General features: G+C 44.4%; 1 protein-coding gene across 2 annotated transcripts in view; it reads right to left on the bottom strand.

The window, feature by feature from the left end:
- The window catches only part of LOC140391594 (claudin-10-like), a 120320-nt gene that overhangs the window by 25473 nt on the left and 69119 nt on the right, over window positions 1–25728 (bottom strand). For both annotated transcript variants that reach the window (XM_072476240.1, XM_072476241.1), the window contains exon 2: window positions 984–1145. In XM_072476240.1, the coding sequence (XP_072332341.1) occupies window positions 984–1145 (162 nt within the window). The remainder of the gene's footprint in view (window positions 1–983; window positions 1146–25728) is intronic.

Below are 25728 nucleotides of genomic sequence, written 5' to 3'. Positions count from 1 at the left end.
GGTCTGCGCAGGGGTTCTACAGGCAGTGGCAACCGTTCCTAGACTATCTCGCGGAGCGTTAGAGGAAGGTCGGTCAGCAGCAGCAACCTTGGGGGCGGGGCGGGGTGGAGGGGACGTCCTGGGAGGGAGGGGAGGGGGGGGGAAGGGTGGACTGCCTGGGAGGGTGGATGAGCAAGAGATAACATGAAGGGTTGGGGAAACTGGCACCTACGGGTGAGGGCCAGAGTACAAAGCTGTGTAAATATATCATTTTGCCATGTATATATCTTGCTCTGCGCGATTTCTCGTTTTTTTTTGTTACGGGCGGGGGGTTATTGTTTGTAAGGAAAAAAAAATTGTGTTAAAAAAACTTTAATAAATATATTTTAAAAAAAAAATATTTCTTTGATAGCACGCCTTGGAACTTTTTAATTCATTAAATTTATGCTATTGTTGTGAATGTCCTTGGGGGAAGATTCGCTGCATATATTTGATCAGGTCCATATGTAACTGCACTGCCATGCTGTTCAGTTGTTTCATACCCACTGCAAATACTGCAGTTGTCCAAGAAACCTGCCTTCCACCATCTTTCCAAAGGCATCTCTGGATAGACAATAAAACCCACCTTCTGAGAATTAATTTTTTAAAATGTAGTTTAATAGTTCATAATGTTCTTATTAGTTCTGCACGAGATCATGATGTGGAGATGCCGGCGTTGGACTGGGGTGTGCAGAGTAAGAAGTCTTACAACACCAGGTTAAAGTCCAACAGATTTGTTTGGAGTCACTAGCTTTTGGAGTGTCACTCCTTCATCACCTGAGGAAAGACTTCTTACTCTGCACAAGATCGACAGCCGAGTATTGGCCTTATTTTATAAGTCGTGAATAACCGGACTTGTTACCTCTTGCGTGAGTTGCATTTTATAATTAAATCCTGAGTAAAACACACATTGAAAACCAGCTGAGGATTGGATAAAACATTTCCATACTTGTGATCAGCCTTACCAGAAAAAATGAATAACATTCCTGCGCAAACAGTAATTTTTCCTTTAATTCTTTTTGAGCCTCCAACCTTTGTGCACTTCATCCCCACCAGTGAAAATATGAAACCAAAAAATCCCAGACAAACGGCAGCAATCATGAGACCTCTGCAGACCTGTATATAAGCTGAACGAAAAAGAAACCAAACATTAGCAAATTTCAAAGGTTCAGAAAGATATTAGATTATTTGCTATTTCTTACTTTAGAAATTAGAATTTAAAACAAATTGATGATGTGAAACATTTTTTCTGTCAAATACAATGACCAGTCAGATTTGTTGTTAGCTCTACTGCCCAAAGAGCAGGACACCAGACAGGCTAAATACAGTCGGAGAGAAGAAATAGCAACTACCAAAAGCAAACTTGGATTTTAAAGGATGGAAGACTAGGTGAAGGAAAGCGTCCCATTCTTTTGAGTTAGAATAGGATATAAATCTGGATTACATATATTTTTTTGAATATTTTTATTCTCCTCCTTTTTCACATTTTTCCCCAAATTTACACCCAACAATAAACAAAAATCAGTAATGAATGTAATGTCAATACCCGTATCAATAACAACGATCTCATTCCCCCACCAAACCCCAGGCATTAGCCCGCATGTTCTCATAAATAAATGACAAAAAGGAATCAGGAATCACCCATAGTCACTGTTATGGGCCAGGGTTTAGAGAACCCCAAAGTGTATCATGGAGTTCACCTGACCCACAACTTTTAATAGATTGTGGTATGGGGAGCACACAGCCCACTCTACAGGTGTGGTACAGCAGAAATCGAAAAGTATTTTTTAAAGCAAAACAATGTTTATTCTATGAACTCAAGTTAAACTTCTTAAAACATACAGTGAACATCTTAGCAACCATCAATTCAAATACAACCCCAAAGAATACAACGCTAAGTAGTCCTTGATAAACCCTTTTAACACAGAGATCATGTTTAAATTCTCTAATGAGAGCAGTTATTCCTTTGAAATCACCCAAATGAACACTCTTTAGCTTGTAGAGAGATCCATGCACAGCTGCTGGCTTTCACTGCAGCTCTTCTCTCTGAAAACGAAACTAAAAACTCACTCGATAGCAGCCTGCTCAAAAAAGAAAGTAAAGCAGACAGACAGCCCAGCTCCACCCACTGTCTGACATCACTGCAGTAATAAACACTGTCATGTGAGAGTACCTTTAAGAAATGGGTGTTTAAGAAATGTACCTTTAAGAAATGGGTCTTTATCAGTGCTGTCAGAGTGTGGGTGGGGCTGGGCTGTCTGTCAGCTTTTTGCTTTCGTTTAAGGTTGTTTGCTGCAGGGTGTGTTTTAGTGTCGTTTTCAGAGCTGGATAGCTGCAGTCACAGCCAGAAGGGGTATTAGTCTCTCTCTCTCTCTGTAATCTAAAACTGTAAATCGATCCTTTGGTGATTTAAAACTAATAACAGCTCTCAGTAGTGACTTTAACCTGATGTGCCTCTGTTTAAAGGCTTTGTTTAAGTCTTATGGATGTTAAAAGGACAGCTTAAGGATTACTTAGTGTTGTATTCTTTGGGGGTTGTATTTGAATTAATGGTTGCTGAGATGTTCACTGTATGTTTTAAAAAGGTTAATTTGAGTTCATAGAGTAAACATTGTTTTGCTTTAAAAAATACTTTTCCATTTCTGCTGTACCACGACTGTAGAGTGGGCCGTGTGCTCCCCATACCAAAACCTATTAAAGTTGTATGTCAGGCGAATTCCATGATACACTTTGGGGTTCTCTATATCCTGGTCCATAACAAATTGGGGGCTGGAGGGGGATAAAAGTCTATTGGATTGACTTTCAGAACTTAAAGACAGTGAGGGGTGAGCATATTGTGGTTGCTTTTCAGGTGTGGTGTTAGAGTTTAAGTAAGGAGTGTGTTGTAAACAATGGCTCTTTCAGAGGCTCTGAAGTTTTTTGGGGGGAGACGGTTACACACAGTACATTAAGGACAGAGACTAAAAGCAGGCTGTTAGATTTGGCAAAAATATTGCAGTTAACATTACCTGACAAAATGCAAAAAGATGAGGTAATTATGGCGGTGGCTAAGCATTTAAAGTTGCCTGAGATACAGTTACACTCATTGGAAATGGCAAAAATTCAGTTGCAAATTAATTACAAATTGAACATGAGAAAGAATTAAAGCAGCTTGAATACAAAAGAGAGAGAGAGGAAAAAGAAAAGGAGAGAGAAGAAAGGAGACAGGAAAAAATAGCCCTAGCAGAACAAAGAGAAAGAGAAAGGGAGATACAAATCAGGGAAAAAGATAAAGAGTTTGAATTTCAGAAAATGGCCATGAAACATGACAGTCAGTTACAATTGGCGGACGTAAAGGTAAACGTAGAGTTGGATGATAGAGATGAGGATGGTGAGAAAGAGCGTCATAGTCGAACACTTGGTGGGGGTCTATTTAAATATGTCCAAGCATTGCCAAGGTTTGAGGAGAAGGAGGTAGAAGCCTTTTTCATTTCATTTGAGAAGATAGCTAAACAAATGAAATGGCCACAGGACATGTGGGTATTACTGATTCAAACAAAGCTGATAGGTAGGGCGAGTGAAGTGTTTGCATCACTACCGCAGGAGGTAGCTGAGACGTATGAGGAGGTGAAAAATTCCATCTTGGGTGCATATGAACTAGTGCCTGAAGCCTACAGACAAAGGTTTAGAAATTTAAGGAAAGAATTTGGTCAAACATACATGGAGTTTGAACGGCTCAAAGAGAGTAATTTTGATAGGTGGATAAGGGCTTTGAAAATAGACCAAACTTATGAAGCTCTCAGAGAAATTATACTTTTGGAGGAGTTTAAAAGTTCAATTCCTGATGTAGTGCGAACTCATGTGGAAGAACAGAGGGTAAAAACTGCGAGACGAGCAGCGGAAATGGCAGATGATTATGAATTAGTTCATAAATCAAAGCTTGGTTTCAGACATCAGTTTCAGCGTGTGAGGGCTAGAAACTGGGGACATGAGAAATACCCAAGTGGTAAAAGTAAATATGGCCTGATGGGAGATTATAAGGAGAGTGTACCTCAGACTAAGAGTAGTGTTCCATTATATAAGGTAAGGTTGGAAAGTCCAGTGAAGTGTGGTGAAGTGGTAGTAGGAGTAATAGAGAAACTATCTGGTCCAGGAATACAGTTTATCTTGGGTAATGATACAGCTCGATCGCAGGTGGGAGTGATGCATACTGTGGTTGATAAGCCAGTGAAAAATCAGACAACTGAAGTGCTGAAGGACGAATATCCTGAGATTTTTCCAGATTTTGTACATAGAACATAGAACAGACCAACACAGAACAGGCTCTTCGGCCCTCGATGTTGTGCCGTGCATTGTCCGAAACCAAGATCAAGCTATCCCACTCCCTGTCATTCTGGTGTGCTCCATGTGCCTATCCAATAACCGCTTGAAAGTTCCTAAAGTGTCCGACTCCACTATCACAGCAGTCAGTCCATTCCACACCCTAACCACTCTCTGAGTAAAGAACCTACCTCAGACATCCCTCCTATATCTCCCACCCTGAATTTTATAGTTATGCCCCCTTGTAACAGCTACATCCACCCGAGGAAATAGTTTTTGAACGTCCACTCTATCTATCCCCCTCATTATTTAATCAACTTCTATTAAGTCGCCTCTCAGCCTCCTCCGCTCCAAAGAGAAAAGCCCTAGCTCTCTCAACCATTCCTCATAAGACCTATCCTGCAAACCAGGCAGCATCCTGGTAAATCTCCTTTGCACCCTTTCCAATGCTTCCACATCCTTCCTATAATGAGGTGACCAGAACTGCACACAATACTCCAAATGTGGTCTCACCAGGGTCATGTATAGTTGCAGCATAACCCCACGGCTCTTAAACTCAAGATCCCTGTTAATAAACGCTAACACACTATAAGCCTTCTTCACGGCTCTATCCACTTGAGTGGCAACCTTCAGAGATCTGTGGACATGAACCTCAAGATCTCTCTGTTTCTCCACATTCCTCAGAACACTGCCGTTGACCCTGTAATCCGCATTCAAATTTTTTCTACCAAAATGAATCACCTCGCACTGTAGTGACAAGGTTGCAAAGTCACAGGTTAAGACAAGAGGGGAAATCAAAGAGTGAAGATGAAGTTGAAGTGCGATTATCAGAAACAATTTTTGATCAGACGGTTGAAAAAGAACAAGAACATGTGGAGGATGAGGCGGATATTTTTAGTTCTGCAAAATTGGCGGAGTTACAACAAAAAGATACAGAAATAAAACGGATGTATCAGAAAGCATATACGGAAGAGGAATCTGAGTGTATACCAGAGTGTTATTACCGGAAAAGTGATGTCTTGATGAGAAAATGGAGACCTTTACATATGCAGGCAGATGAAAAGTGGGCAGAAGTACATCAAGTAGTATTGCCGGTAGGGTATAGAACAGAGGTGTTGCGAGTTGCACATGAGGTCCCAGTGGGAGGTCATTTGGGAATAAGGAAAACTCAGGCCAAAATCCAAAAACAGTTTTATTGGCCTGGACTACATAAAGATGTAGTTAAATTTTGTCAATCATGTCACACATGATAGGGAAACCTCAAGCAGTGATAAAATCAGCATTTGAGAAACCTTTTACAAGGGCCCTAATTGATTGCGTGGGACCGCATCCTAAAACAAAAAGTGGGAATCAATATTTTTTGATGATAATGGATGTGTCTACTAATTTTCCAATGGCCATTCCAGTATGTAATATTACAGCTAAAAAGATTGTGGAGGAGTTACTTAAATTCTTTACTAGATATGGACTACCCACAGAAATACAATCAAAGAACAAAAAACAAAGAAAATTACAGCAGAGGAACAGGCTCTTCAGCCCTCCCAGCCTGCGCCGATCCAGATCCTTTATCTAAACCTGCCGCCTATTTTCCAAGGATCTACTTCCCTCTGTTCCCCGCCCGTTCATTTATCTATCTAGATGCATCTTGAACGATGCTATTGTGCCCGCCTCTACCACCTCCGCTGGCAAAGCGTTCCAGGCACCCACCACCCTCTGCGTAAAAGATTTTCCACGCACATCTCCCTTAAACTTTCCACCTCTTACCTTGAAATCATGACCCCTTGTAATTGACACCCCCACTCTTGGAAAAAGCTTGTTGCTATCCACCTTGTCCATACCTCTCATAATTTTGTAGACCTCAATCAGGTCCCCCCTCAACCTCCGTCTTTTAGAAAACAATCCTAATCTACTCAACCTTTCTTCATAGCTAGCACCCTCCATACCAGGCAACATCCTGGTGAACCTCCTCTGCACCCTCTCTAAAGCATCCACATCCTTCTGGTAATGTGGTGACCAGAACTGCACGCAGTATTCCAAATGTGGCCTAACCAAAGTCCTATACAACTGTAACATGACCTGCCGACTCTTGTACTCAATACCCTGTCCGATGAAGGCAAGCATGCTGTATGCCTTCTTGGCCACTCTATCGACATGCGTTGCCACCTTCAGGGCACAATGGACCTTAACTCCCAGATCTCTCTGTGCATCAATTTTTCCAAGGACTCTTCCATTGACCGTATAATCCGCTCTTGAATTAGATCTTCCAAAATGCATCACCTCGCATTTGGGTGGATTGAACTCCATCTGCCATTTCTCTGTCCAACTCTCCAATCTATCTACGTTTTGCTGTATTCTCTGACAGTCCTCCTCGCTATCTGCAACTCCACCAATTTTAGTATCATCTGCAAACTTGCTAATCAGGCCACCTATACCTTCGTCCAGATCATTTATGTATATCACAAACAACAGTTGTCCGAGCACGGATCCCTGTGGAACACCACTAGTCATCGTACTCCATTTGTAGACACTCCCTCCCACCACTACACTCTGTCTCTTGTTGCCCAGCCAGTTCTTTATCCATCTAGCTAGTACACCCTGAACCCCATACGACTTCACTTTTTCCATCAACCTGCCATGGGAAACTTTATCAAATGTCTTACTGAAGTCCATGTATATGACATCTACAGCCCTTCCCTCTTCAATTAACATTGTCACTTCCTCAAAGAACTCTAATAGGTTTGTAAGACATGACCTTCCCTGCACAAAACCATGCTGCCTATCACTGATAAGTCTATTTTCTTCCAAACGTGAATAGATCCTATCCCTCAGTATCTTCTCCGACAGTTTGCCTACCACTGACGACAAGCTCACAGGTCTATAATTCCCTGGATTATCCCTGCTACCCTTCTTAAACAAAGGGACAATAATAGCAATTCTCCAGTCCTCCGGGACCTCACCCGTGCTCAAGGATGCTGCAAAAAAAATGTTTTTTTTCTTGGGGGGAGGTGTGATGTGAGAGTACCTTTAAGAAATGGGTGTATAAGAAATGTACCTTTAAGAAATGGGTGTTTATCAGTGATGTTAAGGCCCCAGCTATTTCGGCCTCGCTTCCCTCAGTAACCTGGGATAGATCCGTCCGGACCTGGGGTCTTGTCCACCTTAATGCCTTTTAGAATACCCAAAACCTCCCCCTTCCTTATGCCGACTTGACCTAGAGTATTTAAACATCCATCCGTAGCCTCAACATCCGTCATGTCCCTCTCCTTGGTGAATACCGTGCAAAGTACTCATTAAGAATCTCACCCATTTCCTCTGGCTCCATGTATAAATTCCCTCTTTTGTCTTTGAATGGGCCAATCCTTTCTCTAGTTACCCTCTTGCTCCTTATATACGAATAAAAGGCTTTGGGATTTTCCTTAACCCTGTTAGCCAAAGATATTTCATGACCGCTTTTAGCCCTCTTTATTGCACGTTTGAGATTTGTCCTACTTTCCCAATATTCCTCCAAAGCTTCATCAGTTTTAAGTCGCCTAGATCTTATGTATGCTTTCATCTTAGCTAGTCTCACATTTCCACCCATCATCCATGGTTCCCTAATCTTGCCATTTCTATCCCTCATTTTCACAGGGACATGTCTGTCCTGCACTTTAATCAACCTTTCCTTAAAAGACTCCCACATTTCAAATGTGGATTTACCCTTAAACAGCTGCTCCCAATCCACATTCCCTAGCTCCTGCTGAATTCTGTTATACTTGGCCTTTCCCCAATTTAACACTCTTCCTTTAGGACCACTCTCGTCCTTGTCCATGAGTATTCTAAAACTTACGGAATTGTGATCGCTGTTCCCAAAGTAATCACCGACTGAAACTTCAAACACCTGGCCGGCTCACTCCCTAACACCAGGTCCAGTATGGCCCCTTCCCGAGTTGTACTATTTACATACTGCTCTAAAAAATTCTCCTGGATGCTCCTTAAAATTCTGCTCCATCTACACCTCCAACACTACATGAGTCCCATTCAATGTTGGGGAAGTTAAAATCTCCCATCATCACGACCACCCTATTGCTCCTACTTTTTTCTATAACCTGTCCACATATTTGTACCTCTACTTCACGCTCACTTTTGGGAGTAAAGTCCCAACAATGTTACTGCACCCTTCCTATTGCTTAGCTCTACACATATTGCCTCAGTGCTCGAATCCTCCATCGTGCCCTCCTTAATCACAGCTGTGATATCATCTCTGACCAGTAATGCAACTCCTCCACCCCTTTTACCTCCCTCTCTATCCATCTTGAAGCATCTATACCCTGGGATATTTAGTTGCCAGTCTTGCCCTTCCCTCAACCAAGTCTCAGTAGTACCAATAACATCATATTCCCAGGTACTAATCCAAGCCCTAAGTTCATCTGCCTTACCTGCTACATTTCTCGCATTAAAACAAATGCACCTCAGGCTACCTGTCCCTTTGTGTTCATCATCTCTTCCCTGTCTACTCTTCCCCTTAGTCATATTGAGTTTATTCTCTGGTACCTTACTGGCTTTAGTTGCTGCCTCTTTACTGACCTCTAACTTCCTAATCTGGTTCCCATCCCCCTGCCACATTAGTTCAAAACCTCCCCAACAATGTTAGCAAAAGCACCCCCTAGGACATTGGTTCCAGTCCTGCCCAGGTGTAGACCATCCGATTTGTAATGGTCCCACCGCCCCCAGAACCGGTTCCAATGTCCAAAAATCTGAATCCCTTTCTCCTGCACCATCTCTTAAGCCACGTATTCATTCTGACTATTCTTGGATATCTGCTCTGACTGTTTCGTGGCACTGGTAGCAATCCTGAGATTACTACCTTTGAGGTCCTACTTTTTAGCTTACCTCCTAACTCCCTAAATTCTGATTGTCGGACCTCATCCCGTTTTTTACCTATATCGTTGGTACCTATATGCACCACGACAACTGGCTGTTCACCCTCCACCTTCAGTATGTCCTGCAGCCGATCTGAGACACCACTGACCCGTGCACCCGGGAGGCAACATACCATTCTGGAGTTTTGTTTTCAACCACAGAAACGCCTGTCTACTCCCCTTACGATTGAATCCCCTATGACTATAGCCCACCAGTCTTTTTCCCGCCCTTCTGTGCAGCAGAGCCAGCCACGGTGCCATGCGCCTGGCTACTACTGCCTTCCCCTGGTGACACATCTTCCCCAACAGTATCCAAAACGGTATACCTGTTTTGGAGGGAGATTACTGCAGGGGACACCTGCACTGCCTTCCTGCTCTTTCTCTGCGTTTTGGTCACCCATTCCCTGTCTCCCTCACCAATGCTAATCTGCGGTGTGACAAACTCACTGAGCGTACTATCCACGACCTCCTCAGCATCGCGGATCATAGAATTTACAGTGCAGAAGGGGGCCACCTGGCCCATCGAGTCTGCACCGGCTCTTGGAAAGAGCACCCTACCCAAGGTCAACACCTCCACCCTATCCCCACAACCCAGCAACCCCACCCAACACTAAGGGCAATTTTGGACACTAAGGGCAATTTATCACGGCCAATCCACCTAACCTGCACATCTTTGGACTGTGGGAGGAAACCGGAGCACCCGGAGGAAACCCACGCACACACGGGCAGGACGTGCAGACTCCGCACAGACAGTGACCCAAGCCGGAATCGAACCAGGGACCCTGGAGCTGTGAAGCAATTGTGCTATCCACAATGCTACCGTGCTGCCCAAAGTGAGTTCATCCGCAGCTCCAGAGCTGTCATGCGGTCTAACAGGTGCTGCAGCTGGACACACTTCCCGCACATGAAGGAGTCAGGGGCATCGGCCACGTCCCTGATCTCCCACATTGAGCACAAGGAGCATATCACAGGTAAAGGATCAAGGATCGAATTTTACCTCAAGGTTATTCAAAGAAGTTATGGATAGCTTAGGAATAAAACAATTTAAATCAACTGCGTACCATCCAGAATCGCAGGGAGCGTTAGAAAGGTGGCATCAGACATTAAAGACAATGTTGAGGGCTTATTGTCAAGATTATCGAGAGGATTGGGATAAAGGAATTCCATTCGTACTGTTCGGAATTAGGGATGCACCTAATGAGTCAACCAAATTCAGTATATTGAACTAATTTTTGGTCATGAGGTAAGAGGACCACTTAAATTGATTAAGGAAAAATTGGTGAGTGAGAAATCGGAAATTACATTATTGGATTACGTGTCAAATTTTAGGGAACGATTGAATAGAGCAGGTGAATTGGACACTAAGGGCAACATTTATACAACATTTAAAAGTTGTACAAAATGTGATGAAACAGGTAGCAGAAAAGAAATCCAAAGTTCTTAGTTTTACCAGTGGAGATAGAGGTTTAGTGTTGTTACCAGTGGCACGTGAACCTTTAAAAGCAAGGTTTTGTGGACCTTATCAGATTGAAAGGAAATTAAGCGAGGTGAATTATGTCATAAAAACACCAGATAGAAGGAGGACTCACCGAGTGTGTTACGTGAATATGCTTAAAAGGTACTTTGAAAGGGAAGGATAGAAAAAGGAGGTTTTAATGATTCTAACTCAAAGTGACGAGCCAAATCCAGATGACTGTGAATTTGACACACCTCAAATTAAATTGGAAAATGAGGATGTTCTTAAAAATTGGGATAAATTGTTGAGTTACCTTCTAGAGGAAAAATGGACCGACCTGAAAGAGTTATTGATATCACATGGGCAAGTTTGTAGAGATAAATTGGGAAGTACTAAAATGACTATACATTATGTAGATGTGGGAAATGCTGTTGCAATCAAACAACATCCATACAGGCTTAACCCTTTAAAATTGGCACAGGTTAACAAAGAGATTGAGAGTATGCTTAAAAATGGCATAATTGAAGTGGGTTGCAGCCAGGGGAGTTCACCCATAGTGATGGTGCCTAAACCAGACGGTACCCAATGGTTGTGTGTCGACTATAGAAAGGTTAATGCAGTTACAAGAACAGACTCTTATCCTATCCCACATTTGGGGGATTGCATTGAGAAAATGGGACACTCAGCTTTTATGTCTAAACTGGATTTACTTAAAGGTTACTGACAGGTACCTTTATCTGAAAGGGCGAAGGAGATTTCAGCTTTTGTGACTCCAGATGGTATATACCAATTGAAAGTTATGCCATTTGGCATGAAATACGCCCCAGCCACATTTCATCGGTTAACTAACAAAGTTGTTTCAGAATTACCCAATTGTGCGGTATACATCGACGATCTGGTAATTTTCAGCCAGACATGGAAAGAACATTTAAAACATCTGATGGAGTTATTAGATTGACTTCAGGAGGCAGGTTTGGGGATAAACCTAGCCAAAGGTGAATTTGGAAAGGCCCAAGTCTCTTTCCTTGGCCATACAATCGGGCAGGGTCGAATGGTCCCACGGGATGTGAAAACAAAGGTTATTGGGGAGTTTCCGATCGCCTCGACATGACGGGAAATAATGCGATTTCTTGGTATGAGTGGATTTTACCGGAAATTTGTACCGAATTTTAGCAATGTGGTCGCTGACGGACTTGCTTAAGAAGCGTAACAAATTCCAGTGGACAGCGGAGTGTCAACAGGTATTTGAAGGCTTGAAGGCTGTGTTAACCACTACTCCTGTGTTAGCCATCCCAAATGATACCAAAACATTCAAAGTGGCTGTTGATGCGAGTGATGTGGGTGTAGGTGCGGTGCTTCTACAAGACAACGACGAAGGGCTAGAGCGGCTATTGGTTATTTTTCAAAGAAATTGAATTCTCACCAGAAACAGTATTCCACGATTGCGAAGGAGACTTTGAGTTTGGTGCTGGCTTTGCAAAGTTTTCACATTTATGTGACCAGCAATCCATCTGACACCATTATATACTGATCATAAGCTGTTGACTTTTTTGGAGCGCTTCAGGAATAACAATGCAAGGCTATTTCACTTGAGTTTATTGTTATAGCCGTTTCATTTAAAAATAGTACATGTGGCAGGACGAGAAAACATGATAGCTGATGCTTTGTCACGAATGTGATGAATGGAAGCAGTTCCAGTTGGAGGAAGAAAAAAAAAAGGACTATATTATACCTGTTTGCGTGTTTTTTTTTTAAACGAAAAAGTATATTTACTGTGTGCATTTCTTAAAGGATAATGAAAACGTGAAAAATGAAACGATCTTGAAGTTAATAGTTGTTTTTTTCTTGGGGGGAGGTGTGATGTGAAAGTACCTTTAAGAAATGGGTGTATAAGAAATGTACCTTTAAGAAATGGGTGTTTATCAGTGATGTCAGAGTGTGGGTGGAGCTGGGCTACCTGTCAGCTTTTTACTTTTGTTTTAGGCTGTTTGCTGCAGGGTGTGTTTTAGTTTTGTTTTTAGAGCTGGATAGCTGCAATCACAGCCAGAAGGGGTATTAGTCTCTCTCTGTAATCTAAAAACTGTAAATCGATCCTTTGGTGATTTAAAACTAATAACTGCACTCAGTAGTGACTTTAACCTGATGTGCTTCTGTTTAAAGGTTTTGTTTAAATCTTATGGATGTTAAAAGGACAGCTTAAGGATTACTTAGTGTTGTATTCGTTGGGGGTTGTTTTGCTTTAAAAAATACTTTTCCATTTCTGCTGTACTACTCTGTAGAGTGGGCCGTGTGCTCCCCATACCACAATCTATTAAATGTTGTGGGTCAGGTGAACTCCATGATACACTTTGGGGTTCTCTCAACCCTGGCCCAGAACAACACCCGTTTCTTAAAGGTATCCCCACTACACTTATTCGATAAAAAACACCCATTTCTTAAAGGTACTCTCACATGACACCTCCACACAAGAAAAAAAAACCCCATCAACTTCAAGATGGTTTCATTTTTCACCTTTTCACTATCCTTGAAGAAATGCATACAGTAAATATATTTTTTCGTTTCCAAAATCCAACACATGCAAACAGGTATAATAATATAGTCCATTTTTGTTCTTCTTCCTCCAGCTGAACCTGCTTCTGTTCATCACATTCGTGACAAAGCATTGGCTATCACATTTTCTCGTCCTGCCACATGTACTATTTTTAAATGAAATGGCTGTAACAATAAACACCAGCGAAACAGCCATGCATTGTTATTCCGGAATCGCTCCAAAAAGGTCAACGGATTATGATCAGTATATATAATGGTGTCAGACAGATTGCTGGTCACATAAAGGCGAAAATGTTACAAAGCCAGCACCAAACTCAACGTCTCCTTCTAAATCGTTGAATAATTTTACTGGTGAGAATTCAATTTCTTTGAAAAATAACCAATAGGTCGCTCTAGCCCTTCGCCGTCGTCTTCTAGAAGCACCTACGCCCACATCTCTTGTGCACATCAACAGCCACTTTGAATGGTTTGATATAATTTGAGATGGCTAACACAGGAGTAGTGGTTAACACAGCCTTCAGGCCATCAAATGCCTGTTGACACTCTGCTGTCCACTGGAAGTTGTTACGCTTCTTGAGCAAGTCCGTCAGTGGAGCGACCACACTGCTAAAATTCAGTACAAATTTCCGGTAAAATCCACTCATACCAAGAAATCACATTATTTCCCGTCGTGTCGAGGGTATCGGAAACTCCCCAATAACTTTTGTTTTCACATCCCGTGCAACCATTCGACCCTGTCCAATTGTATGGCCAAGGAAAGTGACTTGGGCTTTTCCAAATTCACTTTTGGCTAGGTTTGTCACCAAACCCGCCTCCTGAAGTCGATCGAATAACTCCATCAGTTGTTTTAAAAGTTCTTTCCATGTCTGGCTGAAAATTACCAGATCATCGATGTACACCGCACAATTGGGTAATCCTGAAACAACTTTGTTAGTTAACCGTTGAAATGTGGCTGGGCATTTTTCATGCCAAATCGCATAACTTTGAATTGGTATATACCATCTGGAGTCACAAAAGCTGAAATCCCCTTCGCCCTTTCGGATAGATAGCTGCCAGTAACATTTAAGTAAATCCAGTTTGGAAATAAAAGCTGATTGTCTCACTTTCTCAATGCAATCCTCCAAACGTGGGATAAGATAAGAGTCCGTTCTTGTAACTGCATTAACCTTCCTATAGTCCACACACAACCGTTGGGTACCGTCTGGTTTAGGTACCATCACTATGGGTGAGCTCCACTGGCTTCAACCCACTTCAATTATGCCATTTTTAAGCATACATTCAATCTCTTTGTTAACCTGTGCCAATTTTAAAGGGTTAAGCCTGTATGGATGTTGTTTGATTGGAACAGCATTACCAACATCTACATCATGTATAGCCATTTTAGTACTTCCCAATTTATCTCCACAAACTTGCCGACGTGATATCAATAACTCCTTCAGGTCAGTCCGTTTTTCGTCTGGAAGGTAACTCTATAATTTATCCCAATTTTTAAGAACACCCTCATTTTCCAATTTAATTTGAGGTATGTCAAATTCACAGTCATCTGGATTTGGTTTGTCACTTTGAATTCGATTAATTAAAACCTCCTTTTTCTCTCCTTTCCTTTCAAAGTACCTTTTAAGCATATTCACATGATACACTCGGTGATACTTCCTTCTATCTGGTGTTTTTACAACATAACTCACCTCATCTCACCCCAGATCCAGCAGAGGGCAGTAGAGCGGAGCTGCTGATTGGCTGTTGTGGGGGACATTTGCATACATCAGTATTTTCACCCTAACTTGAAGGTGTACCTCAGAAAGCGATCCTAGCTGTTCAAGTGAAGACATAGCATCCAGCAGAGGGCAGTTGTGCGGAGCTGTTGATTGGCTGTTGTGTGGGAAATTTGCATACGTCCATGTGCTCACCCTAACTTGAAGGTGTACCTCAGCAAGAGACCCTAGCTGTTCAAGTGAAGACAAGCATCCAGCAGAGGGAAGTGGAGCGGAGCTGCTGATTGGCTGTTGCAGGGGAAATTTGCATACGTCCGTGTGCTCACCCTAACTCGAAGGTGGTTTGTGGAGGAGTGACACTTACATCCGTATCCCTTTTCCTACCTATGTCGTTGGTACCTATGTGGACAACGACTTGGGGCTGCTCCCCCTCCCCTTAAGGAGCCCGAAAACACGATCCGAGACATCACGCACCCTGGCACCTGGGAGGCAACACACCAACCGCGAGTCTCTCTCGATCCCACAGAATCTCCTATCTATCCCCCTAACTATGGTGTCTCCAATGACTAATGCTCTACTCCTCTCCCCCCTTCCCTTCTGAGCATTGAAGTGCCAGTTCAAGTGACACTTAAACCCGAAACACTTCTTCAGTGTTTCCCTCCCTACCCCCTCCTCTAACCCCAAAAAAACAACCGCTGTAAAGCTCAAGTGGAAGGCTCGAGGGCAGGTAGAAGTCGAAAGAAGTTGAACCGTGATGTCACAGCCTGCAGGTAAAGGACTGGCTGGTGACTGGTAAGTAGTTTTTCTTTTATTTTCCCTCAGGTGTTATCGTGCGGGGCGCAGAGGTTGCTGAGTGAGTGCTTGCTGAGAAGGGGAGTGAATAACAGGTAAGCTCTTTCTTTCTTTTTCTTTTTTTAATCTAGAGGGGATGGCAGGGAAGGTAGTGCAATGTTCCTCCTGCAGAATGTTTGAGGTGAGGGACGCCGTCAGTGTCCCTGATGATTTCATCTGTGGGAAGTGCACCCATCTCCAGCTCCTCAGGAACCGCATTAGGGAACTGGAGCTGGAGCTGGATGAACTTTGGATCATTCGGGAGGCAGAGGTGGTCATAGATAGAAGCTTCAGGGATGTAGTTACTCCAAAGAATAAAGACAGATAGGTGACGGTGCGAGGGTCTGGGAGGAAGAAGTCAGTACTGGGATCCCCTGTGGTCGTTCCCCTAAGTAACAAGTATACCGCTTTGGATACTGTTGGGGGGGGGGACCTACCAGGAGTAAGCAATGGGGTACAACTCTCGGGCACAGAGTCTGTCCCTGTTGCTCAGAAGGGAAGGGGGGAGAGGAGTAGAGCATTAGTCATTGGAGACACCATAGTTAGGGGGATAGATAGGAGATTCTGTGGGATCGAGAGAGACTCGCGGTTGGTGTGTTGCCTCCCAGGTGCCAGGGTGCGTGATGTCTCGGATCGTGTTTTCGGGCTCCTTAAGGGGAGGGGGAGCAGCCCCAAGTCGTTGTCCACATAGGTACCAACGACATAGGTAGGAAAAGGGATACGGATGTAAGGCAGGGATTCAGAGAGCTAGGGTGAAAACTTAGATCTCGGACAAACAGAGTTATTATCTCTGGGTTGTTACTCGTACCACGTGATAGCGAGATGAGGTATAGGGAGAGAGAAGAGTTGAACACGTGGCTACAGGGATGGTGCAGGAGGGAGGGTTTCAGATTTATGGATAATTGGGGCTCATTCTGGGGTCGGTGGGACCACTACGAACGATTTGGTCTATGCCTGGGCCAGAGGGGTGGCGGGAGGGGAAATTTCCCAATGCTCTTTGGGAGGGTTTAAACTAGTTCAGCAGGGGCTTGGGAACCTGAATTGTAGCTCCAGTATACAGGAGGTTGAGAGTAGTGAGGTCATGAGTAAGGTTTCAAAGTTGCAGGAGTGTACCGGCAGGCACAAAGGTGTCTTAAAGTGTGTCTTCTTCAATGCCAGGAGCATCCGGAATAAGGTGGGTGAACTTGCTGGGACTTTGATGTTGTGGCCATTTCGGAAACATGGATAGAGCAGGGACAGGAATGGTTGTTGCAGGTGCCGGGGTTTAGATATTTCAGTAAGCTCGGGGAAGGTGGTAAAAGAGGGGGAGGGGTGGCATTGTTAGTCAAGACAGTATTATGGTGGCAGAAAGGACGTTTGATGAGGACTCATCTACTGAGGTAGTATGGGCTGAGGTTAGAAACAGGAAAGGAGAGGTCACCCTGTTAGGGGTTTTCTATAGGCCTCCGAAAAGTTCCAGAAATGTAGAGGAAAGGATTGCAAAGATGATTCTGGATAGGAGCCAAAGCAACAGGGTAGTTGTTATGGGGGACTTTAACTTTCCAAATATTGACTGGAAACGCGATAGTTCGAGTACTTTAGATGGGTCTGTTTTTGTCCAATGTGTGCAGTAGGGTTTCCTGACACAGTATGTAGATAGGCCAACGAGCCATAGTAGATTTGGTACTGGGTAATGAACCAGGACAGGTGTTAGATTTGGAGGTAGGTGAGCACTTTGGTGATAGTGACCACAATTCGATTTACTTTAGTGATGGAAAAGGATAGGTATATGCCGCAGGGCAAGAGTTATATCTGGGGGAAAGGCAATTATGATGCGATGTGGCAAGACTTAGGATGCATCGGATGGAGAGGAATACTGCAGGGGATGGGCACAATGGAAATATGGAGCTTGTTCAAGGAACAGCTACTGCCTGTCCTTGATAAGTATGTACCTGTCAGGCAGGGAGGAAGTGGTCGAGCAAGGGAACCGTGGTTTACTAAAGCAGTCAAAACACTTGTCAAGAGGAAGAAGGAGGCTTATGTAAAGATGAGACATGAAGGTTCAGTTAGGGCACTCGAGAGTTGCAAGTTAGCTAGGAAGGGCCTAAAGAGAGAGCTAAGAAGAGCCAGGAGGGGACATGAGAAGTCTTTGGCAGGTAGGATCAAAGATAACCCTAAAGCTTTCTATAGATATGTCAGGAATAAAAGAATGACTAGGGTAAGAGTAGGGCCTGTCAAGGACAGTAGTGGGAAGTTGTGCTTGGAGTCCGAGGAGATTGGAGAGGTGCTAAATGAATATTTTTTGTCAGTATTCACACAGGAAAAAGACAATGTTGTCGAGGAGAATACTGAGATTCAGGCTACTAGACTAGAAGGGCTTGAGGTTCATAAGGAGGAGGTGTTAGCAATTCTGGAAAGTGTGAAAATAGATAAGTCACCTAGGCCGGATGGGATTTATCCTAGGATTCTCTGGGAAACTAGGGAGGAGATTGCTGAGCCTTTGGCTTTGATCTTTAAGTCACATTTGTCTACAGGCATAGTGCCAGAAGACTGGAGGATAGCAAATGTTGTCCCCTTGTTCAAGAAGGGGAGTAGAGAGAATCCCGGTAACTATAGACCAGTGAGCCTTACTTCTGTTGTGGGCAAAATCTTGGAAAGGTTTATAAGAGATAGGATGTATAATCATCTGGAAAGGAATAATTTGATTAGAGATAGTCAACACGGTTTTGTGAACGGTAGGTCGTGCCTCACAAACCTTATTGAGTTATTTGAGAAGGTGACCAAGCAGGTGGATGAGGGTAAAGCAGTTGATGTGGTGTATATGGATTTCAGTAAGGCGTTTGATAAGGTTCCCCACGGTAGGCTACTGCAGAAAATATGGAGGCATGGGATTCAGGGTGATTTAGCAGTTTGGATCAGAAATTGGCTAGCTGGAAGAAGACAAAGGGTGGTGGCTGATGGGAAATGTTCAGTCTGGAGTCCAGTTACTAGTGGTGTACCACAAGGATCTGTTTTGGGGCCACTGCTGTTTGTCATTTTTATAAATGACCTGGAGGGCGTAGAAGGATGGGTGAGTAAATTTGCAGATGACATTAAAGTCGGTGGAGTTGTGGACAGTGTGGAAGGATGTTACAAGTTGCAGAGGGACATAGATAAGCTGCAGCGCTGGGCTGAGAGGTGGCAAATAGAGTTTAATGCAGAAAAGTGTGAGGTGATTCATTTTGGAAGGAATAACAGGAAGACAGAGTACCATTCTTACCAGAGAATTGTAAGATTCTTGGCAGTGTGGATTCGGAGAGAGATCTCGGTGTCCATGGACATAGAACCCTGAAAGTTGCCACCCAGGTTGAGAGGGTTGTTAAGAAGGCGTACGGTGTGTTAGCTTTTATTGGTAGAGGGATTGAGTTTCGGAGCCATGAGGTCATGTTGCAGCTGTACAAAACTCTGGTACGGCCGCATTTGGCGTATTGCGTGCAATTCTGGTCGCCGCATTATAGGAAGGATGTGGAAGCATTGGAAAGGGTGAATAGTGTAGATGGGCTTTAGAGTGGTTTCACAGGTCGGCGCAACATCGAGGGCCGAAGGGCCTGTACTGCGCTGTAATGTTCTATGTTCTATGTTCACTTAATTTCCTTTCAATCTGATAAGGTCCACAAAACCTTGCTTTTAAAGGTTCACCTACCACTGGTAACAATACTAAAACTCTATCTCCACTGGCAAAACTACGAACTTTGGATGTCTTGTCCGCTACCCATTTCATCACATTTTGTGAAACTATTAAATGTTGTCCAGCCAATTCACCTGCTCTATTTAATCGTTCCCTAAAATTTGACACATAATCCAATAATGTAAGTTCTGATTTCTCACTCACCAACTTTTCCCTAATCAATTGAAATGGTCCTCTTACCTCATGACCAAAAATTAGTTCAAAAGGACTGAATTTGGTTGACTCATTAGGTGCATCCCTAATTGCAAACAGTACGAATGGAATTCCTTTATCCCAATCCTCTGGATAATCGTGACAATAAGCCCTCAACATTGTCTTTAATGTCTGATGCTACCTTTCTAACGCTCCCTACGATTCTGGATTGTACTCAGTTGATTTAAATTGTTTTATTCCAAAGCTATCCATAACTTCTTTGCATAATCTTGAGGTAAAATTTGAATCTTGATTCGATTGCATTTCTGTGGGTAGTCCATATCTAGTGAAGAATTCAAGTCACTCCTCCACAATTTTTTTAGCTGTAATATTACCTACTGGAATGGCCTCTGGAAACCTAGTAGACACATCCATTATCGTCAAAAGATATTGATTCCCACTTTTCGTTTTAGGAAGCGGTCCTACGCAACAATTAGGAGGTTGTGTAAAAGGTTCCTCAAATGCTGAAATGGGTATTAAGGGCACTGGTTTTATCACTGCTTGAGGTTTTCCTCTCACTTGACACGTGTGACATTATTGACAAAATTTAACTACATCTTGATGTAGTCTAGGCCAATAAAAATGTTTCTGGATCAGTTCCGGTGGCGGCTAGGAAGGAGTCAGTCGCACATTTGGTGGCTCCCGCTCGGGTTGGACATTTGGACCTTTTCCCCCTATTTTCTACTGGACTTGAATTGAAAAATTGATGACAGAGGCAATTGTGTACTGCATTCCCACATCGGTGCATGGAGAGGAGGACTAGAGGACTATGCTCGTAAAGGCAGAAACAGAAAGACAGAGAAGGCTTGGGCTGAAACTGCAGGGACTGAAAGCATGGTGGACTTCCGGACCTCTGGCTTGTCGACCCAGCGGTCAATGGAGCAGCTGATGCAAGTTATTCAGGAAGGCTTCGCTAAGCAGAAACGGGACTTGTTGGACCTGATAAAAGAGTCAATTGAGCGGCTGGAGCTTAGATTGGATGCCTAAGATCGGGCGATCCAGAAGGTAGAGAAGGCGCTGGCTGACCAGGAGGAACATCAAACTGCGGTGGAGTTGGAGGTGGGGATGCTGAGAGACCAGCAGAAGAAGCTCCTGGAGAAGGTGGAGGACCTAGAGAATAGGTCCCGCCGGCAGAACTTGAGAATCGTTGGGCTCTCGGAGGGGTCCGAAGGAGCGGACGCTGGGGCATACATCGCGAACATGTTTGAGAAGCTGCTGGGGGATGGGGCATTCTCCTGACCCTTGGAGGTGGACAGAGCTCACAGAGCACTCACGAGGAAGCCGTGAATGAGAGACTCCCCGAGGGCAATGGTGGTGAGATTCCACAGGTACTTGGATAAGGAGCGCATTCTACAGTGGGCCAAGTAGGCATTCCCCTCCCCACCCAAAAAACACTCCAGCAGCCCGGTGGTGATAGCCACCCTCCAGTCCTGGAACCAACTACGGCAGCAATTTGGCCTGACCAAAATGTCGGGCAAAGCTCCCATCTGCAACAACCATAGGTTCACACCAGCACTGACTGACGCCACCTTCAAAAAGTGGGGACAGGACGGAGGGACACTGACAGTCAGGGACCTATACACCGACGGCAGGATCGCAACACTGGGCGAACTGACAGAGAAATTCCAGCTAGCCAGAGGGAACGAGCTAAGGTACCTGCAACTTAAAAACCTCCTATGAAAGGAGACAAGGACGTACCCACAACCGCCATGACAGACATTACTGGAAGAGTTACTGGATGCAAGCATACTAGATAAAGGGAACAGTAGCAAAATGTATGACCGACTGGGAGAAAGGGCCGACACCGTACTGGACGCAACAAGAAAGAAATGGGAGGAGGACCTGGGGATTGAAATAGGGTGGGGACTCTGTTGCGAAGCACTGCATAGGGTCAACTCCACCTCCACATGTGCAAGGCTCAGCCTGACGAAACTAAAAGTGGTACTTCAGCACCTGACCAGAACATGTGGGTGTGGTTGGCCGGGCCTCCTTGGCACCGTTCACATCTATCCTCCACCTCCGGGAAGAACCTACTCAGATGGGAGCTTTGCCCGACATTTTGGTCCTTGTTAAGTGGGCTCTATGTACCACTTTTAGTTTCATCAGGCTGAGCCTTGCGCTCGTGGAGGTGGAGTTGACCCCTTGCCAGTTATTTTATTTTATTTTTTATTTATTTTTCATTATTACTTTTTTTTTGGTACATTTATGTGTGCCCTTCTCTTCTATATATATATATATATATCAGGGGCAAAATTCTCCCCCAACGGCGCGATGTCCGCTGACTGGCGCCACAAACGGCGGCAATCAGACGGGCATCGCGCCAGCCCAAAGGTGCGGAATGCTCCGCATCTTTGGGGGCTGAGCCCCAACATTGAGGGGCTAGGCCGACGCTGGTGGGATTTCCGCCCAGCCAGCTGGCGGAAATGGCGTTTGTTGCCCCGCCAGCTGGCGCGGAAATGCGGCGCATGCGCGGGAGCATCAGCGGCCGCTGACAGTTTGCAGGCGCATGCGCGGGAGCATCAGCGGCCGCTGAAAGTTTCCCACGCATGCGCAGTGGGGAGAGTCTCTTCCGCCTCCGCCATGGTGGAGGCCGTGGCGGAGGCGGAAGGGAAAGAGTGCCCCCATGGCACAGGCCCGCCCGCGGATCGGTGGGCCCCGATCGCGGGCCAGGCCACCGTGGGGGCACCCCCCGGGGTCAGATCGCCCCGCGTCCCCCCCCAGGACCCCGGAGCCCGCCCACGCCGCCTGGTCCCGCCGGTAAATACCAGGTTTGATTTACGCCGGCGGGACAGGCAATTTCTGGGCGGGACTTCGGAGAATTGAGCGGGGGGCCCCGTCAACCGGCGCGGCCCGATTCCCGCGCCCGCCCAATATCCGGTACCGGAGACTTCGGCGGGGGCGGGATTCACGGCGGCCAACGGCCATTCTCCGACCCGGCGGGGGGTCGGAGAATGACGCCCCTTATTCTGTGCACACAACGGCAAATATACTTTGTTCAAAAACCCAATAAAAAACATTTCTATTTTTAAAAAATGCCCTCATACGAACGGGATATGGCGCTCGACTCATCGATCAATAGTTCCAACGGGCCACAGCAAAAAACTGCACCGACCTCCTCAGAAGACAAACACGGGACACAACCAACAGAGTACCCTTCATCATCCCGTACTTCCCCGGAGCAAAGAACATAAGAACTAGAAGCAGGAGTAGGCCATCGGGCCCCTCGAGCCTGCTCCACCATTCAATGAGATCATGGCTGATCTTTTGTGGACTCAGCTCCACTTTCCGGCCCGAACACGATAACCCTTAATCCCTTTATTCTCCAAAAAACTATCTATCTTTATCTTAAAAATATTTAATGAAGGAGCCTCTACTGCTTCACTGGGCAAGGAATTCCATAGATTCACAACCCTTTGGGTGAACAAGTTCCTCCTAAACTCAGTCCTAAATCTACTTCCCCTTATTTTGAGGCTATGCCCCCTAGTTCTGCTTTCACCCACCAGTGGAAACAACCTGCCGCATCTATCCTATCTATTCCCTTCATTATTTTATATGTTTCTATAAGATCCCCCCCTCATCCTTCTAAATTCCAACGAGTACAGTCCCAGTCTACACAACCTCCCCTCATAATCCAACCCCTTCAGCTCTGGGATCAACCAAGTGAATCTCCTCTGCACACCCTCCAATGCCAGTACGTCCTTTCTCAAGTAAGGAGACCAAAACTGAACACAATACTCCAGGTGTGACCTCACTAACCCCTTATACAATTGCAGCATAACCTCCCTAGTCTTAAACCTCATCCCTCTAGCAATGAAGGACAAAATTCCATTTGCCTTCTTAATCACCTGTTTAACCTGTAAACCAACCTTTTGCGACTCATGCACTAGCACACCCAGGTCTCTCTGCACAACAGCATGTTTTAATATTTTATTACTTAAATAATAATCTCTTTTGCTGTTATTCCTACCAAAATGGATAAACTCACATTTGTCAACATTGTATTCCATCTGCCAGACCCTAGCCCATTCACTTAGCCTCCATTCACTTAGCCTATCCAAATCCCTCTGCAGACTTCCAGTATCCTCTGCACTTTTTGCTTTACCACTCATCTTAGTGTCGTCTGCAAACTTGGACACATTGCCCTTGGTCCCCAACTTCAAATCATCTATGTAAATTGTGAACAGTTGTGGGCCCAACACTGATCCCTGAGGGACACCACTAGCTACTGATTGCCAACCAGAGAAACACCCATTAATCCCCACTCTTTGCTTTCTGTTAATTAACCAATCCTCTATCCATGCTACTACTTTCCCCTTAATGCCATGCATCTTTATCTTATGCAGCAACCTTTTGTGTGGCACCTTGTCAAAGGCTTTCTGAAAATCCAGATATACCACATCCATTGGCTCCCCGTTATCTCCCGCACTGGTAATGTCCTCAAAAAATTCCACTAAATTAGTTAGGCACGAGCTGCCCTTTTTGAACCCATGCTGCGTCTGCCCAATGGGACAATTTACATCCAGATGCCTCGCTATTTCTTCCTTGATGATAGATTCCAGCATCTTCCCTACTACCAAAGTTAAGCTCACTGGCCTATAATTACCCGCTTTCTGCCTACCTCCTTTTTTAAACAGTGGTGTCACGTTTGCTAATTTCCAATCCGCCGGGACCACCCCAGAGTCTAGTGAATTTTGGTAAATTATCACAAGTGCATTTGCAATTTCCCTAGCCATCTCTTTTAGCACTCTGGGATGCATTCCATCAGGTCCAGTAGCCCCATTAGCTTGCCCATCACTACCTCCTTGGTGATAACAATCATCTCAAGGTCCTCACCTGTCATAGCCTCATTTCCATCAGTCACTGGCATGTTATTTGTGTCTTCCACTGTGAAGACCGACCCAAAAAACCTGTTCAGTTCCTCAGCCATTTCCTCATCTCCCATTATTAAATCTCCCTTCTCATCCTCTAAAGGACCAATATTTACCTTAGCCACTCTTTTTTGTTTAATATATTTGTAGAAATTTTACTATCTGTTTTTATATTCTGAGCAAGTTTACTCTCATAATCTATCTTACTCTTCTTTATAGCTTTTTTAGTAGCTTTCTGTTGCCCCCTAAATATTTCCCAGTCCTCTAGTCTCCCACTAATCTTTGCTACTTTGCATGCTTTTTCCTTCAATTTGATACTCTCCCTTATTCCCTTAGATATCCACGGTCGATTTTCCGTCTTTCTACTGTCCTTCCTTTTTGTTGGTATAAACCTTTGCTGAGCAGTGTGAAAAACCGCTTGGAATGTTCTCCACTGTTCCTCAACTGTTGCACCATGAAGTCTTTGCTCCCAGTCTACCTTAGCTAGTTCTTCTTTCATCCCATTGTAATCTCCTTTGTTTAAGCACAAAACACTAGTGCTCGATTTTACCTTCTCACCCTCCATCTGTATTTTAAATTCCACCATATTGTGATCGCTCCTTCCGAGAGGATCCCTAACTATGAGATCCTGAATCAATCCTGCCTCATTACACAGGACCAGATCTAGGACCGCTTGTTCCCTTGTAGGTTCCATTACATACTGTTCTCGGAAACTATCGCGGATACATTCTATAAACTCCTGCTCAAGGCTGCCTTGACCGACCTGGTTAAACCAATCGACATGTAGATTAAAATCCCACATGATAACTGCTGTACCATTTCTACATGCATCCGTTATTTCTTTGTATATTGCCTGCCCCACCATAATGTTACTATTTGGTGGCCTATAGACTACTCCTATCAGTGACTTTTCCGCCTTAATATTCCTGATTTCCACCCAAATGGATTCAACCTTATCCTCCATAGCACCAATGTCATCCCTTACTGTTGCCCGGATGTCATCCTTAAATAACAGAGCTACACCACCTCCCTTACCTTACAAATAGTTTGATAGCCTTGAATATTTAATTCCCTGCCGTGACCATGCTTTAACCATTTTTCAGTAATGGCCACTAAATCATAGTCATTCACGGTGATTTGCGCCATCATCTCATTTACCTTATTCCGAATACTACGAGCATTCAGGTAAAGTACACTT

This window comes from Scyliorhinus torazame, chromosome 15 (genome assembly GCF_047496885.1).
Source record: "Scyliorhinus torazame isolate Kashiwa2021f chromosome 15, sScyTor2.1, whole genome shotgun sequence".
NCBI lineage: Eukaryota > Metazoa > Chordata > Chondrichthyes > Carcharhiniformes > Scyliorhinidae > Scyliorhinus > Scyliorhinus torazame.
The sequence above is the reverse complement of the archived record's forward strand: the minus strand, read 5'-3'. Positions and strand labels throughout refer to the sequence as shown.